The following is a 19,131-nucleotide window of genomic DNA, read 5'->3' as shown; positions in this document are numbered from 1 at the left end:
ATGCTTCCCCTAACAATCTACACATTTAATTCAACCCTTACCAAAATACCATCAGCATTTTTCACAGAGCTAGAACAAACAACTCTAAAATATGTATGGAACCACAAAAGACCCTGAATAGCCAAAATAATCTTGAAAAAGAGAAGCAAGTCTGGAGGTATCACAAGTCCGGACTTCAAGTTATATTACAAACTATAATGATCAAATAAATAATAGTAAATAATGAGACCATAAGAAAAAACACAAAAAAGAATCCCAACCCATGTAGTCAAACTTAGGTATTATTTTCTATTCCTGTTATTTTGCAACTCTCTACAGAGCAAAGACTATAACTTTTTTCACATTTCTCTTTAACTGTACAGCCCCAAAGGGTGCATGTCTAATGAGACCTCACTTTTCTTGAAAGTAATAAAAGAATTATGTTCTGGATCCTGTTTAACCAATGAGTCTGATTACAATTCTTGTCTATTTACATAGTGGACTCATATTGTGTACTACCTTTCTCTTGAAATGAAATGCAACTTTGTAGTAATCATCTCCTATAATTTAATTCCAGAATAATTTTTAAATGAGTATTTTTCATCTAAACTTAACTCATTGCTTCCAAATTTTTTGTGACTCAGTCATGAAAGTACTTGGTAAAATATTTTAAACATGGTTACATTTTTGCCAATCTTTTCCTTCAATATTTAAAAAAAGGTTTAATGGGTTTTTATCATAGGCCAGGATATACAGAGTAAACAAGTGCATCCTTCTCTAGTCTTAAGAGGACAGGCATTTTCCAAAAGAAATAGGTCTTTGTACTCACTGCTGCTTCTATTCTGCCAAAATCCCTCTCACACTCTCATGGTCTAGCAATGAAGTGCAAAATGAGAGAAGTATTTCAACTGCACTTAAGCCACATTCATTGAAAGAGGATCTCCCAAGTTAGTGGTGTAACACTCCCTAAATGGGCACTAGAATCTCCTGACCTTTAAACTGGGGCACAAAACTCCTAATTTGAATCACATTCTCTCTGCCCCCACTCCCATATTTATCCCCTGGGCCCTTCCAGTTTTATTGGTTTGCTGGCTTATCCCTCTACTTATGTATCTAGATTTCTGATTATTTCCCTGAAGAATTCATTTACATTCATATACCAAATGAAGTGTTAGTTCTTACTCTGTTAAGAATTTTTGCAAATCATTTCTATGCTCATGGGTCGGGGTGTTAGGGAGAGTTAGGATCCAATAGCTTTCTAATGTTGGTTATATAATTTCTTTTTATCATCTTGTTCTCAATTTTATATCACTAATAACAATGTTCAATGGGACCTCACTTGAAGCTGATCTCCAGACATCACCCACCAAATCGTTACATTTTCATCTCTGATTGCCCTTGGGTATTACCACCTCTTAACAAGGTATTTCACTTTCATAGAGTGAAAAACAGGTTGCAGGAAGCACCGTGCAGAGCTTTTTAAATGTTGTTTGTTCTCATATTCAGACTACAATAAAGGCTTTTCAATGAACATGAGTACATATAAAAGGACCGGTCTAGGCCGCTACATCAAAAATAAATTGAAAATGTAAAGTGAACAGCAGAATGAAAATAATTGTAAAAGAACACTAAGGGTTTGCCTACTTTATTATCTAAATATTACCAGTCGTGATGACATGATAATCACGCTAAAAATAGTATGAAAGCAAGCATCACCTTGCATTTTCTAGTTGCCAAACACAGGCCATCAACTGGAAGCTTTTCTATTGATGTGTCTCAGATGATTAACAAGGTTCCTAAGCCTCAGACAATTTTATTTGAACTATGCCATGTATCCAATGTAATCAAAAGATACAGAGAAGAGAGATCATAATGATAACATCTCAAGTCCCTTATGCTAAACTAGCCTATAGATATCAACATACATATATACATAAATAACAACTTCTTTGTAAATTACACAGTCTCTTACACTCAAGTGCTCATGGGAAACTAGCACCTGCCACCCTTAACACTTTCTCATTAGATGCTTCTCTAAAATCTCAAGAGTACTGTAATTAGTTTCTTTATCAAACAAACAAAAATGTGATTTGGGTGCTGTGAAAGAGATCAGCTTAGACAACATTTTGAATATAACATCTAACATCACCTTTTTAGTTTGATGATCATCACAAACATTGCCAAAATATAAGAACAGTTAATTGATTTTTTTTATAAGTGTTCACTTGGGATATTTTCACCATTTCAATTGTATCGTAACAGTTCATGAAACACTATTAAAAAAAAAGACTATTTCAGGTATTGAAAATTTAGCAACTTCTTTGTCTAAAGCTTTGACAATGTAGAAGATCTAATTTGCAAAGGAGCCAAAGTACTATGAAGACCTTTCTTGTCTGCCTTTTCCCCCCCATTAAAAACAGAAGGTATTAATCACCCGATTTCAAAGGCAGCTGACTGATGCTATTCACTGAGTAGGGCATTCTCACTAATGTGGCTCCATGAATAACTCTCAAGGCTTTTATTATTGCTCTGAGTGGACTCTTAGCAGCACAGCCTCCCTTTAGCAACCCTCATCCCCTCAGGCTCCAAAAGGATTACAGATAGCGGCTGAAAGAAAGCATCATTGGTAAAAACAAAAGTTTTTAAAGGGAAAAAAAATGGGAGTAAAGTGGACATATTGGAGACAAGTCATGATTCATGGCCTATACTGTGTTCTGCCTCCCTTTCTCTTACTCAATACACTCTTTAGTTTTACTGCGGGATAAGAGGAGACCAGCCCACTGCACTTCTCCTAGCAACCAATATCAGTCAGCAAAGAAGGCATGTCATCTGCTCAAAGGGAAAACGGAAGAATTTGGGGTCATACAAAGCCAGACACATGTTCTTTTGCATTTGATCCCAAATTGATTATCAAAAAGGATTCAGTAAATGCTAAATAATTCTGTTTTATGTGAATGTTAACAATCCATAGAACTAAATATCAACTTGTCCACTTGCTATATAGTAGAGTTTCAAATGCTGGTCCAATTCATTCGATTCAAATGTTCCGTTTTTCACTTTTCCAACATCCCCCCCACCCCACCAGCCTCTCATCCTTCACAGAGATTGCCCCTCCCAGGTACATCCTTGTACCTCCTGGACTAGTTCTAATGCAAAGATTATGTGTAAACTCCTACAAGCACTCCATGTTCAGAACACTTAAATTGCATCCTAAGACAGACTATAAAAGCAAGTGCCTGGTTGTCTTTCTGTGCATGCCATGTTTAGCTGCTGCTTAGAAAGATAAAAACCACTTTCTGAAAAGAAAAGTTAAACAAACTCGGAATTTAAACCTAACGCAATGAGACACATTTACTGGGAGCCTCAAAAATCTGGAGAGAGTTTCATAAGATCCAACTGGTGAACATCACAGGTGTTACAGTTTAACTGAAAAGTACAATAATAATTCATAGCCTGGAAAATGTTCTTCTTAAAATAAAAGTTGTCTGTTGGATTGTGAGTAGAGGGCAGGCATCAAAAAACTCAAGTTTCTTCATATCTTACAGCCATGTGTGTATGGGGCAGAGGGATAAGAAGTATCTTTGCCCACAATCTGTACCCACATGTTATACATATTTTTCTCATTCTTTTTTCCTTCATTTTGTATTACAAGTTGACATTACCCAGCCTTTCGAATCACAAAGGTGGATTGAAACACTTAAAAACATACTTCACTACAAAATCACCTACATGTTTTCAAGATGGTGAGTGAGGAGCTCCCCAGTTAAATCTGTTAGCACTTCTTCTCTGGTGAAATTATTAAACAGCACTTGTGAGGAGCAAAGGAAGCTGAAAAATCAACTGAGTGATTGCTGAAGATTTGTGAGTACAGGGTGCAGCTACCATGGAAATATGTTTTCATTGTTAACTTTTAACTTGTGAGACTATCACTGCAGTGAAAAAAGTAGCTCTGAGGCCATCAAATTCATGTTCTAACTCTTCACAGTCCATTTTTCATGAAAAAAAAGTGCTGTAGAATGTTCAGTTATCTGGCATTTTCTTTTCAAAGGTTACATCCTTCTTACTCAGTTTCTCTTCCAATAGATGATCCAGTTGGGGAGGGGTTCACATAATTGGCATTTGTGTGATGGCTTCCTGTTGTAGTTTCTGCCATGCAATGATTTTTTTTTTTAATGTTTATTTTTGAGAGAGAAAGAGAATGAGTGGGGGAGGGGCAGAATGAGAGAGAGGGAGAGGGAGACACAGAATCCAAAGCAGGGGCCAGGCTCTGAGCTGTCAGCACAGAGCACAATGCAGGACTCGAACTCACCGACCTCGAGATCATAACCTGAGCTGAAGTCAAATGCTCAACCGACTGAGCCACCTAGGTGCCCTTCAAAGATATTTTAGAATACACAAGCTGTTTGTATATTAAGGAGGGAAAGGTGAAAAGTCTTCTGTAGTTCAAAGGATCAACAATAAGACTGGTTGTCAATAACTACACTGTTATTTGACAATACATTAAAGTTCACTTTAAAATAAAGATACAAACACATCTTGGAATGGCTATTGCTAGGTTCATCCTTAATGTTACCCTGAAAATCATATTCCATAACTATCAGATTCACTTAAATGTTTAGTTTTACTATGTTTTAGCATTTGCTAGTATTTGGAAATAAATATTATAAAACTTTAAAATGTGTCATAACCTTGATTTATGCAACGTATAACCTTTTCTTTATAAAGAAAAATTCTTCACTTAATTTTTTGGAAAATCAGAAGTTCTCCCTTTTTTGACCATACTTTTGAACACTTTTTTTTAAAGTTTATTTTGAGAGAGAGAGAGAGAGAGCGAGCATGCACATAAGTGGGGGAGGGTCAGAGAGGAGACACAGAATCCAGAGTAGGCTCAGCAACATCAGTGCAGAGCCCGATACGGGGCTCAGACTCACCACCCGTGAGATCATGACCTGAGCCGAGATCAAGAGCCTGACGCTTAACCAACTGTGCTACCCAGGAGCCCCATGAACATTTTAATTGTCTGTAACTATTGCACAGGTTTTAGACTTTTATTTATTTTTCTTTTTTTAAGTTTATTTTATTTATTTTGAGAGAGAGAGAGAGAGAAAGCACACGGGATGAGCAGAGAGAGAGGAACAGAGAGGGGATCCCAAGCAGGCTCCGCACTGTCAGCATAGAGCCCGATGTGGGGCTCAAACTCACGAACCCTGAGATCATGACCTGAGCCGAAATCAAGAATCAGCCGTTTAACCAACCGAGCCACCCAAGTGCCTCTAGACAAATCTTTCAAACAAAAAAGTTTTCAAGTGGGTGCTCCTTGTTTAAACTTGAAAAGAGATATAATGAAATAGTTGAGTTCTATTCCATGTTCTCCAACTTATTTCCAAAAAGGCTTGGGACCAAGAGCTAGGGGAAAATATCCCACATCAATCCTTACGATGGAAGTTAAAAAGTGGCTATTAACTCAGTTAGTTTCCTGAGCTAAAACTGCTGGGTTGCATATGGTTCTAGTTACAGTGGCCATAAGCTAAGTACACTGGCTTAAGACTATTGTTGTCTCAGTGTTATTATTTTTAATTCAATTTATTCATAAAGAAACCATACATTCCACTGGTCATTAATGGATAAAAGCGGATGCAAATCATAAGACTAGTCAATTTTGCCTATCATCCATATTCACATCATTAAGCCCACACCAAAATACAGGGTTATACCCTAGGCGGATTGGACAATAAACTCATTACACCCAAAGACAGATATATATGGTTTTAGATAATTTCTTTCCAGCCTAAATTTTCTCCTCAATTGTAGTCAAACATAAGAATAAACAATAAGACATTAAACTAAATTACTTACAATAATAGAATTTAAGGCTAAGTGGATGCTGGAGATTACACAGTCAGGTCTCATCTTTTTTAATGTATCTAGGGGCACCCAGGTGCTTCAGTCAGTTAAGCACCCGACTTTGGCTCAGGTCATGATCTCACAGTTCGTGAGTTCAAGCCCCTCGTCAGGCTCTGTGCTAACAGCTCCAAGCCTGGAGCCTGCTTCAGACTCTCTCTCTCTCTCTCTCTCTCTCTCTCTCTCTCTCTCTCTCTCCCCTTCCCCTGCTCATGCTCTGGATCTCTCTCTGTCTCTCTCTCTTTCTCTCTCTTTCTCTCTCTCTCTCTCTCTCTCAAAAATAAACATTTTAAAAAAATGTAAAGATCTAAAGTCATACAATTAATTAGTAGGAAAGCAAAAGCTGCAGTTCAGAGCTTCTGACCACCTAAAGTGTGTGCCTTCCACGAGAGTGATGATATCATTTTACTCAGGTTATCCATTCTGATTTACACAACCACTCAATGTGGGAATCTAATAAATGGATAATTGTCAAAATTATTAGAGTCACTGTCTATACTAAATGAGAGAAAGATAAGTAGGCTATTTAGAAAAAATATGAGTGCAGACTGCTAATTTTTACAAAGGATTTTCGATACCAGAAGTGTTTACTTAGAACCAAATAAGTTTGTCTTACCCAATATTGATCTTCACGGTACTCTATATGAAAAGCACCAAGTAAACAATATTCTGGATAAAATGTAAGTCAGTCAGCATGAACCAAAATGCAGGTTTATATGAGCATGCTCTACTTGTTAACAAATTGCTATTTACAGTAGGCCTCTCTTGTTGATTCCTTCCATTCATAATGCCACTCACTTGGGAATCCCTCCGCAATCAGCATATGATGCAATGGTAACACACCTGTCTGGCATGTTTGGCACAGTTGCATAGGTGTGGCCACAGATGATTCCCCTTAAGAGGCAATAAAAGTCCTTAATCAGTCACCCGAAGACTCATACTTGAAAGATGACATGAAAATTATCATGAAATGCATCTCATATGCAGCCCATAATCAGCCTGATAGCCAAAGTCCTCTTAAAATTGCTTATAGTCCACACTAGAAAAGGAATAATGATATAATAAGAATAACAATAAATAACACTTAGAGGCGCCTAGGTGGCTCAGTCGGTTAAGCGACTGACTCTTAATTTTGGCTCAGGTCATGATCCCGGGGTTGTGGGATCAAGCCTCGCATTAGGTTCCCTACTAAGCATGGAGACTACTTAGGATTCTCTTCTCTCTCTCTCTCTGTCTCTCTCTCACTCCTTCTGCCCCTCTTCTGTGTACACACACTCTCTCTTTCTCTCTCTCTCTAATATTAAATAAATAAATAAATAAATAAATAATAAAAAACCCCACTTAAATGGTGTTCGTTATATACCAGGCACTCTTCAGAACATTTTATATATAATTTCTATATATATAACATACATACATATATATATACATGTGTTTTCATGTATATATGTGCATATATAAACATACATACATATATATATAAATACATTTATTCCTCACATTGATTGTATAAAATATATATTATCACCCTGTCCGTTTTATAGATAAGGACACTGAGGCATAAAAACTTTAAATTATTTACTCAAACTCACTCAACAGTGTTTGTTGACTGACTCCCTTTCGATAATCATCTTCCACTTTGTCCCTTATGGACAAACCATGTTACAATTCAACTAGATGTCTTGCCTTTCCCTTAGCACACCTTCGCATCTCCATACCATTCCTCCTGTTATTCCTTTTGCTTTAATGTAATGTCCAATCTTTCTGCCTATTAAGACCCCACTCTTCCTCTAAGTGACCCATTTGATCTTGACTTCTCTCAGATTGTACCAGCTGGAAATCAACTATTCCTTCCCTGAGTTCCCACACTATGCTGTATATACCTTCAACCACTTACCAGCCACTACTTTTGCTTTTGTGACTGCAACATGAGTTATCTTGTCTTGCATTGGGGGATCTTGCTGAAGGTGGCAACTATTTAACAGGTCATTATGTTCCTCACAGAGCCCACAGCAAGTTGGCTTGTTTATAAATGGATGCTCTATAAACATGTGCTAAGTCAAATAAATCACCTCAATGTATCAAGCTAATTGTCCTGTTGACAAGCTCACAAAACAGCTGGCCATTTCATTTTTATTTTTTTTATGTTTATTTATTTTAGAGAGAGAGAGAAAGAGAGAGAGAGAGAGACAGTGAGTGCGAGTGGGGAGGGGGAGATCCTGAGAGAGAGAGCGAGAGAGCGAGAGAGAGAGAGAATCTGAAGCAGGCTCCAGACTCTGAGCTGTCAGCACAAAGCCAGACATGGGGCTCAAACCCACAAGCCGTGAGATCATGACCTGAGCTGAAGTTGGACACTTAACTGACTGAGCCACCCAGGCGCCCCAACAACTAGCCATTTCAGTAACAAGAGTCTGGAATTCTTGTTAAAGATAGTTTCAGGGCTGAGAAGTTGGAAACTGTCTCTCAAGAGAAGCATGATACATAGAAAGAAAGCATCTCTCAACTATAGTTTCAGTTCTACCATTAAGTAGCAAAGGGATCTGTGACAGAACACATAAAATCTCTGAGCTTCAGTTCTACAGGGGTCCAACCAATGACAGAGTTGTACTGCACAAGTGCAAAACTTCTAGCTCTGACTTGCAATCATTCCATGACATATTTAGTATTACTGAAGTCTCTGCTGAAAATGAAAAGTTCAATTTGGGTTAATTTCAATTTGTAAAACTTTACGGAGTGATTGGAGAAGACTTAGAAGACAATCACTGAGGAGATAAAAAATGAGCATAGATGGAAATTTAAGGTGTATTATTATAATATTAAAACTATTTCACTATAAGACACCATATCCAACTCATAAAAGCCATCCGATATTTGCTTTCCAAGGTGAATTAAGAGAATATATTTACCCTATATATTGTTAGTAGGAATGTAAAATGGTACAGTTGTTTTGGAAACCAGTCTTGCAGTTCCTCAAATGTTAAACATTAGAGTTCCCATGTGACCCATCAAATCCACTCCAGGTACACACTAAAGAGAAATGAAAATACATGTGCACACAAAGATTACTACACAAATATTCACAGCAGTAATATTTACAATAGTCAAAAAGTAGAAATGACCTAAATGTCCATGAATTAATAATTCAAAGGAAAAATGATATGGAATACTACTCTGCAATAAAAAGGAATGAAGTATTGATATATGCTACAACATGGATGAATCTTGAAAACATTAGACTCAGGGAAAGAAGCTAGTCATGAAAGACCTTATATTATATGGTTCTATCACATGAAATGTTGAGAATAGACAGATCTATAGAGACAGAAAGCAGACAAGTGGCTTCCTAGGACTGTCAGAGAACTGGTGGATGAGGAAGTAGGATATAGGGTTTCCTTCTTTTTGGATGACAAATAAGGTCTAAAATTAGATTGTAATGATGGTTATATAATTCTGTAAATATGTTAAAAACCACTGAGTTGTATATTTTATATAGGTGAATTGCATAATCTATGAATTACATTTCAATAAGCTTGTTGGAAGAAAAAATATTTAATTAGCAAAATTTACGGATGTCTATGTTGGCCCTTATCTTATTATTTCTTTTTTCGTACATTTTCCAGTTAAGAATCCTTTGAATTTTTTTCTTAAAATCAAAATTAGGTCCATAAAGAGGTTCTACCTACCAAATTCTTGAATATATTTCAATTTAATATCAATAATGATAAATAGGGCCCTGAACATAATGATTGCAATAGCAGATAGAGTAGAACAACGCCCATTATGGGGATTGTTTAATCTTCTTCTTTTTCAGTTATTAGTGAGCCATATATTTGGAGACTAATTTTAGAAGTAATCCAGGTATAAAAAAATTTTTTAAAAATAAAAAAATAAAAAAAAGAAGTAATCCAGGTAATTCTATCTCTAAATATTCACTTTTCTTTTGCTAGTGCATACATGGAAATCTGCCCTAAATGTACAGAAAAGTCTCAATTTCTAAACTAGATAGCATCATATAAGTCAACATTCCTTAATGGGGAGAAAATGTGTATGCTCTTATTAAGTCACCTAAATCATTTAAAGGAGTTCCCTGTCTATACACATAACATTCAACAGTGTGCTAAAAAAACAGCAGTGTTGGGGCACCTGGGCAGCTCAGTTGGTTGAGTATCTGACTCTTGATTTTAGCTCAGGTCATGATCCCAGGGTTTTGAGATCAAACCCTGCAGCAGGAGCCTGCCTAAGATTCTTATTCTCTCCCTCCCTCCCTCCCTCCCTCCCTCTCTCTCTCTCTCTCTCTCTCTCCCTCCCTCCCTCTCTCTCTCCCTCCCTCTCTCTCTCTCTCTCTCTCTCTCCCTCTCTCTCTCCCTTTGCCCCTCGTCCCCACTCACTCTCTCTATATATAAATAACAATAAAATATGGGCACTTGGGTGGCTCAGTTAGTTAAGCATCAGACTTTGTCTCAGGTCATGATCTCATGGTTCATGAGTTCGAGGCCCTCATCAGGCTCTATGCTGACAGCTCAGAGTCTGGAGGCTGCTTCAGATTCTTTGGCTCCATCTCTCCATGCTTCTCTCTCTTTCTCTCTCTCTCAAAAATAAATAACCATTAAAATAATAAAATAAATAAAATAAAGATTAAAAAACACAGCAGTATTAGTGTGGGCTTTGGGGGGAGAGTGACCATGAAAACTACCACTACAGAAAATATTCTTGGTTAGATAGATGGTCAAATCTATATCTTCTGCCAGGTGAAAAGCAGAATATTGAATCACCAGAAATAATGATGTCACTTGTGTCAAAATACTCATGCTTGATAACTCTCTTTCTGTCTCTCACTAGACACACATACACAGGTGCCCACACACAGACTCCAAAATAAATAAATAAACCTTGCTCAAATGGTAAATGTTTCATGTGTTGAGGAGGGCATGAAAATAAACATCTCAAAAGACTCCATAAGCACATTTTCATTTATTCAACAAATATTTGAATATCTCGTATGTGTCATCCAGCGCTCCAGGCACTGGAGGAACATTATTAAACATGACAGACAAAACTAAGTGTCTGCCCTAGAAGCTCAAAGAGTCAGACGATAAATAAACATTTCTAACTATCTATTGTTGGGAGGAAATTTTCCATGTGCAAGATTTCTGCACATCTTGCTAGCAGAGCCACTAATACTTTTATTAAAAACTATCTTTTCAAGTATACTTAGATACCAAATAGTCTTCTAAATTTGAGATGTACTCTCTTTTTTTTTTTAATTTTTTTTAACGTTTATTTATTTTGAGAGAGAGAGAGAGACAGAGCATGAACGGGGGAGGGGCAGAGAGAGAGGGAGACACAGAACCAGAAGCAGGCTCCAGGCTCTGAGCCATCAGCCCAGAGCCCGACGCGGGGCTCGAACTCACGGAACGTGAGATCGTGACCTGAGCTGAAGTCGGACGCTTAACCGACTGAGCCACCCAGGCGCCCCTGAGATGGACTCTCTTAAGAGCAGAAGGCAGATATGCTTATTATCCAATATAGTCAAGACAATATCTTCCTCTGAGGCAAAGGTTAGGCAGTGTGCTTATTGTCTGTGTAAACTATCTGGGTTCCCAAGATCAGGGTCCCTCAACTGTAAGGCTAACCCACTATGTGTGCGTAATCTCTCTGGGCCCCGCTATACCGCTTCCAAGGCATTTCAGGGGCAAGGTAAATTGAAACAAACATAACATCATGCTACTTGCTATGGCATGACTAATGAACTCCATCACCTCTGACCCAGAAGTCTCATTTCTTCCCCCAGCATTCATGACGTTGTGGCAGCCTAACTTCTTACCTTGCGGGTAGGGTAGGTGTCAGTCCCTTTATCATTGTTTATACACACACACACACACACACACACACACACACATACTTCCAGGAGGTAATAAGTGCTATGAAAAAAATTAAGACAGGTAAAGGAAGAAGCCCGATAGTCTTTTAAGGGAAGTAATTTTAGATAGGAATGCCCATATTTCTGAAGAGATGTTATTGGATAGGGACTTATTAGATCAATTGAAAGATTTACCCATGCAAAAATCCATGGAAGAATATTTCTGTTAGAAGAAAGAATGAATGCAAAAGCCCTGAGTCAGAAACAGAACATTAAAAAGAAAAGTTTTAAATACAGGTGGGGAGTGTGAGCAGATGAGGGCAGAGAGGCAGAGAGGGGCCTGAATAGTCTTGCAAACCATTGTGAAGAGTTGTGAGTAGAAGCCATTACATGGTTCTAGGCAAGGAGCTGCCATTACATGCTTTTAAAAGGTCCCTTTGTCTAGTGTGGAAAACTAATTTGCATGGGGCTAAGGTGTGGGGAATAGAGGAACAAGAATGGGAGGTGGAAAATCATTTATCAAACTATTGCAATAGTCCAGTTTTTGACCAGGACGGTAGTGGTTAAAGTAGTAAGAAATGTTTAGTATCTAATTATTTGAAAATGCATCAAAACAATATAATGGATGGGATGGTGGATGGATTAAATAGGTGATGGCTACTAAGCAGTGCACTTGTGATGAGCACAGGGTAATATATGGAAGTGGTGAATTACTGTATTGTACACTTGAAACTAATATAACACTGTATGTTAACTAAATGGAGTTAAATGTAAACTTTAAAAAATATATAATGGATGCTTAGAAGAATAGATGAATGGATGAGTATGTGGTAATCAAGTACAGTAAAATAATGTTAGAATCTAGGAGAATGTTCACTATAGACTTCTTTCAGCTTTGCTGTATATTTGAAAATGCTTAAATGTGGGAAAATCACAAACATACATAAAATCAGTGGCATCAGGATATATTTCAAAGGGTTTACTAGCAAGTTGGATATGGACTATAAGGATAAGTCAAGAATGACTTCTAGTTTTCGGTCATGAAAATCTCTATGAATAGTGATGCCATCTACTCAGCTGGAAATGAGAAGCAGATTCTATCATCAGCTTGAGTTTGATATTTTTTTTTAAATTGAGATATAATTGACATATAACATTATATTAGTTTTAGGTGTACAACATAATGATTTGACATCTGTGTATTTTGCAAAATGATGACCACAGTAAGTCCACTTACCATCTAAGCGTGACATATGCTTATTAGATATCAAGCAAAAATGTCAAGTAGTCAGCTGGATATGTCAAACACTGTTCCAGGCACTATATTCCTTCACACAATGATTGCAGCAATTTGAGAAGTATCAGCATTAAGATGGGTTTCAAACCCATGTGACTAGGGACACCTGGGTGGTTAAGTCAGTTAAATGTCTGACTTTTGATTTCGGCCCAGGTCATGATCTCATGGTTCATGAGTTCGAGCCACACATCAGGCTCTGCACTGACAGTGTGAGGCCAGCTTGAGACTCTCTCCCTCCCTCTCTCTCTCACTGCTCCTCCCTTCACCCATGTGCGCACGCACACGTTAGCTTGCTCTCTTTCTCTCTCTCAAAATGAATAAACTTAAAAAAAAAAATGAAACCACGTGATTAGATAAAACTTAAGAATGAGGTGCAAATGGACAAGAAAACACTAACTACTGAGGCCTAGGTTATCCCAACACAGTTTTGAATTAGAAATAGGTATCGGGTGAATATACCATACTTTAGATGGTATATTAGGTCTCTGTCATGGTATTACATATACGGAAACATTGAAAAAGTTGATGGGAATTTCCCTTTGAAAGACTTTATGTAAGTATTCATTCATGCTTTATTCAATAATTTAAAGAAAGAAGAAAATCTATATTAATATTAATGTATTGATAGGTTGATTGGTCTATACTGGGATACACTATAAGAAACATAACAATATTTTCCTTTAAAAATAAATCTATAAAATGGCAGTCTGTAAATTTCCATTGTCTGAACACAGATCAGTAGACTTCCATTTGTCTAACTGGAGAAAGACTGGTTCTATGCAAAATAAGTTTGCATAAAGGTATAGAGTATTGCAAAAGAAAAGTGTTGGTCAAGACCCCAATTGGATATATCCAAAAGTAAAACACTATTAATATATCTACTTTATTTTTTAAAAAAAATTTTTTAACGTTTATTTATTTTTGAGACAGAGAGAGACAGAGCATGAACGGGGGAGGGTCAGAGAGAGGGAGACACAGAATCCGAAACAGGCTCCAGGCTCCGAGCTGTCAGCACAGAGCCCGATGCGGGGCTTGAACTCACAGACCGTGAGATCATGACCTGAGCCGAAGTCGGCCGCTCAACCGACTGAGCCACCCAGGCGCCCCTAATATATCTACTTTAAAGGCAGATTTTTCTAAATTGTCATTCAAGAAACAAATCTTCTTCACTCTTCAAATGTAAATGTTTCTCTAATTCTTTCCACCTGGTCCAAAAAAAAAAAAAAAAAAAAAAAAAGGAGAAGAAAGGAAGGAAGGGAGGGAGGGAAGGAGAAAGAAGAAGTGGAAGAGGAAGAGGAGGGTCAAGACAAGGAGTTGAAGAGGGGAAGAAGAGAGATAAATAAAAGGAGATCTTTTCACTAAAACCCTTCAAAAACCAAATCATACATTGGAGGTAACTGTACCTCCTACAGACTGCAGGAACTACTAAAGCAGATATTACTAGACACACACATTCCACATAACTAAGTTCCTCTCATTACAGTATATGTATCCCAATATGTGTACAATGTGCTTACAAATCAATATTTTTATTGTCAAAGATGCTATTTTATAGAAGCTGCTCAAGGATGAGGTGACCAGAATTATTATTATTATTTTGTATAATCATGGCTTTTTTTTTCTTTTAAGATACTCTTTTTTGATGTTCTAAGAAATCTTTTTTGGTTTAAGATCCACATGTTGCCTAGAATCAAAGGTTATTCAAACAAAGCCAATTCAAAGTGATATCACTACATAGTTGTAAGAACAAATTTCAGGTTATTTACAGGCAGTTTAAGTTCTGAAGTGGACTACATATTGCTATGATAATGTGCCCATTACTAAAAGAAACACTTTAGCAAAATGTATGAGATTATGCATCTACACTCTGCATGCACATTATCGTTTTCTCCCCAAATATCATGTGTGCCATTTTCATTTAAGAATATAAGATAAGAACATTAAGAATTAAAGATAAGAACATTATTCTTATTTTGAAAATATCTTTTCACAACGGTAAAATTACTGAATTGACACAATGCACGGCGATGGATGTAATTAAAAAGCATTGTGGTAATTTATGTCTGTTCCCTGTAAATGACTATAAAACCACAGTCTCACTTAAAAATAAAGAAAATCTGGAGAACAAAAGCTAAACGTGATACATATTCTCCAATGGAACAGTAAAGAAAAATATGCATGCCATTCATTATTCTGTATCAAATAAGAAAATCTTCATTTACAACCCAAATAGAAAAGTTTGTCTGTAGCTCTCAACTAACTCAATGTTTATTCTCTATGGATTCCTACAGACACAGGATACTGAAAAATCATAAATAATATTAGCACATATCTTCTATGAGGAGGCAAAACTCTAACATTTTTCACATACTATAAAAATGCACATATAAATAACCTACCAAGCAAATTTCAATGCAAATCTATGTATCATTTGTCACTGAATAAAATTAATTTCTGTGTCTAGCACGAGGATAGTCAGTATATCTTTGAAATGGTACAAGCTTCTCTAAATTTGAAATTCATGGGGAGAATAAGCACACACTTCTAAGAAGGATAATAAGTAAATAGAAATCATAGAATCCTGGAAGAGAAAGAGCTTAGAGATCTTACAAACCAACCCACTCATTATATATGTGAGCACTCAGTCCCAGTGTGTTGAGATAGCCTAGAGGGCAGTGTTGTCTACATCCCAAATTTTCAACACTCCCCATGGAGAAGCTGTCATCGTTCTGGAGTAAACCAAAGACAATCCAATGTCAAATGTATGCTCTATGTACTCATTCAGTAAGTGTCCACAGCTTCCTTTGCTTCTGGAGTAGTAGACGTTAAATATAAAAACTAGTTTCACAAACAAACAAACAAACAAACAAAAACAAACAAAAAATTACCATTACCTTTTCAACTTCTCAACACTGCACATTTTTCACTACATTGCCATGAATTTTGCTGCATAATTGTGGCCTAGACATAAATTTTCCCCTTACCCTATAATATTAAATCAGAACAAAGGTCCTAGGCGTGTCTCTGGGACATGAGGGAGGGGTGAGGAAGGGGGAGAAGGAAGAGAAGAAGGGAGGCAGGATGGGAGGGAGGGAAGGAAGGAGAGAAACGATGTCTTGCTACTGCTGTTCCAGCAAGCTGGTTAATTGCATTTGTTTCATATATCTCCAAACACCCTGGTACATTAATTACATTCTGTAACACCAAGCTCTTCTGATTCCCTCTGTCACTTCCACTGAGCAATTTAATTGTATTCCTCTTAGCTACACACTAATTCCAAAAGAGAAAAAAACAACTTGGTGATGATTCTATAGTCTAACATATAGTTTATGCATGCATTTCTGGTATTGAAATATGTAAATTCATGGTTTATGAGGACATATTATCCAAAAAGTTATATCAAAGTCTCCTTATCAGGATAATCCAACACACTTGGGAGAAATACGTAAACCTTTTGGTTAGGTCAACGTAAATGTATCGTAAAGGTAAATGTATTGAAAAAGAAAATGCATGGTGAATGATTAGGTAGGACTATAGATATTGTCACAGTGTGATTCATAATGATTAATTCCTAAACATCTACTACTTAGAAGGAAAAAAGAAAAAGCAGTGTGCCCACATGAATGCCTTGCCTACTATCGCTGGGGGCAAAAGTACTCATGTAGTCCATGATTGAAAACAGCCACTTGACAGTAGGTAAACTCATCTGTACTGCCTCATGTTTATAGAAAGCCTTCCTGTTTGGAGTCTGATACGCTGGGTTCTGTGCAGCAGCAGCTGCCTGGAACAAAGTTAGCTCCTACAGGCGGGCAAAAATAGGCAGTGTCCCAAATAATGAATTCGTCCACAATGCAAATGCTGGAGGAAAGTTTATGTAGCAACATGCTACTATGATGGCTCAAATATCTGGACCAATTCACAGATTCTTTACAAGTACAATTATTGCAAATCTAAAGTACTACAATCCACATTAAAAAAAAAAAAAAAAAAAAAAACGCTCCAGTCTTCTCTTTACACATATCCTTTCTATCGATTTAAAAACTGAAGACCCTAGAAGGTTAATACCAAATGTTCTTTCGACTTCTTATGAACTAACAAAAAAAGCATGTTAATGATTACTTCCACTCATCATTCAAAAGAGCTACAAGAAAGGATTTTGCAATCCTCCCACAAGAAACTGACATGCTGTGAAAATATCCCAGGAAACCATATCTGAACAAAAGACAGGAGAATCAGAGGCAGACTGCTGTCTGCTTGACAGACTGACTCAACCCAGAGGGAGACACCTACAGTACCTGTTTCAGATCCCCATTGTGTTTGCCACTGGGGACTGAGCTGAGTGTTCTGTGCCCACAGCCAGCCCTCAGCTTATGTTTCCCCCCTTCCTGGAGCCTCGCCCAGTCTTACTTTTGACAGTTTTCTCCCTGTGATCTAAATTCTTGATTCTGATTTCACACTAGAAGAGCACTCACCAGCATACAAGTGATACACATCAATCCCTGAGATACCCTGCCTCAAATTCCTAACCCACTGAACCTTCATTCAAGTGTCTATTACTATTTTTCTTTACTTGAATTTCTAAGCCAAAGTTCAGATACAAGAGTAAACACCAAATAGCAGTAGGCACAAGAGTATTCCAGAGATTTACTGTAATATTCCTTTTTCTAACAAAACTGAGAGCCCATTATTTATTATGCAACTCCTCCATTAATTAAGCAAATTGCAATAATAACAACAATAGGTGACTACTAACGCCTTCCACTTGCAGCAGTTGAGAAACAAAGACTTAAAATCTCTGCCCCCCAAAAGTCCCTGTGCCTGACCAAAAGGGACTAATAGACACAATGTCATTTTATTGATGGCCCACAACTCATTCAGAAATAAATGGGCTTTCTGGGGGGTGGGAGGAGGATAAAAGTATTTTTAACTTACCATCAACCCGAACATATAAAAATCCACAGAGCAGTAGTTGTGTAAACATCAGCCGACTCATTTTGACATATTAAAAAGGATCCAGATTGTTTTAAGAAACCAATCCCAGAGAGCAAAAGTACAAAAATAAGTATCAAAAAAAGAGGTAGGTCCAAAGTTTAGACTTTCCTAGATGCTAATTAAAGTCAAGAAGAGCAAATCGCAAGATCAGAAGGGGTTAGTGGAGAGGTCTCGAATGGGGCACATTTAGCTCCATCCAAATTAACAGAGGGCACTCCAAAGGCTGCTGTATTTCCACACTCTGGCTTCCTAAATTCCCACAAATTCAGCCCAGCCGGAGGGATTATTCAAGTGTGTCTAACCCTCTGTCCTCAGGCTCCATTGCCTTCCAAAGCCAAGTTCTTTCTTCAGCAGTCAAGAAGATGAAGAGGGAGGAAAAAGACCTAATTCCTAGAAAGTGTTCCACAAACTTGCCAGCGCGCTGCCGAAACACCATTGGCCTGCCTACTGGTTTTCCTTGCCCGGTCTCCTTCTCGGTAGCCGCTCCACGTCCAGAGTTTTTTCACTTAACTTCCATAATAAGGATGTGTCAAAGCAACACTTTGCAGGCGGGCCGACTTGGCGGGCCTCTCCCTCGCAGCCTCGCTGCCTCCCTCCACCACTCCCGCTTCAGAAAGAGGCAAAGGGAAATCAGGGCGACTCGGGTGGAGAATCCGAACTCCTACGTGGTGGGGCTGCAAGGGAGGGAGGGAACGAGGGGCAGGGCTGAGGCAGCGGCCACCCTCGCGGTGCCGCCTCAGAGCGACGGTGAACCCGGGCGGCCGCGGGCGACCGCCGAGCGGGGCGAGCGAGCCCAAAGCCCGGGAGCGGGCGCGAAAGGGAGCGCGCAGTCCAGCCGCCCGCCCCGGTGCAGCCGTCAGTCCCTCCGCTGCAGCCGCCGCCGCCGCCGCTGCTCCCGCGGCCCCGCAGCAGAGCGTCCGCCTCCTCCAGCAGCTGCCGAGGGTGGAAGGACTTAGAGGAGGGAAGGCGAGGAGGCGGGAGGGGTGGGGAGGAACGAAAGCTGCTAGGAGTCTGCCCCGGGGAGGGGGGCAGGGGTGACGCGGGGGTGCGCTGAGCTTTCCACCTCCAGAGTCCGCCACCCGCACGTGCAGGGGGCGCTAGC

The 19,131-nt window shown here is 38.5% G+C and overlaps 1 protein-coding gene across 1 annotated transcript in view; it reads right to left on the bottom strand.

The window, feature by feature from the left end:
- The window catches only part of ROBO2 (roundabout guidance receptor 2), a 599,260-nt gene extending 581,230 nt beyond the window's left edge, over window positions 1–18,030 (bottom strand). The window contains exon 1 of the mRNA XM_042954335.1: window positions 17,970–18,030. Coding sequence (XP_042810269.1) covers window positions 17,970–18,030 — 61 coding nt within the window. The remainder of the gene's footprint in view (window positions 1–17,969) is intronic.
- Between the last annotated feature and the right edge of the window lie 1,101 nt (window positions 18,031–19,131).

Source organism: Panthera leo, chromosome C2 (genome assembly GCF_018350215.1).
Source record: "Panthera leo isolate Ple1 chromosome C2, P.leo_Ple1_pat1.1, whole genome shotgun sequence".
In the NCBI taxonomy this organism is placed as follows: Eukaryota; Metazoa; Chordata; class Mammalia; order Carnivora; family Felidae; genus Panthera; species Panthera leo.
This window is presented reverse-complemented; position numbering and strand designations above follow the sequence as displayed.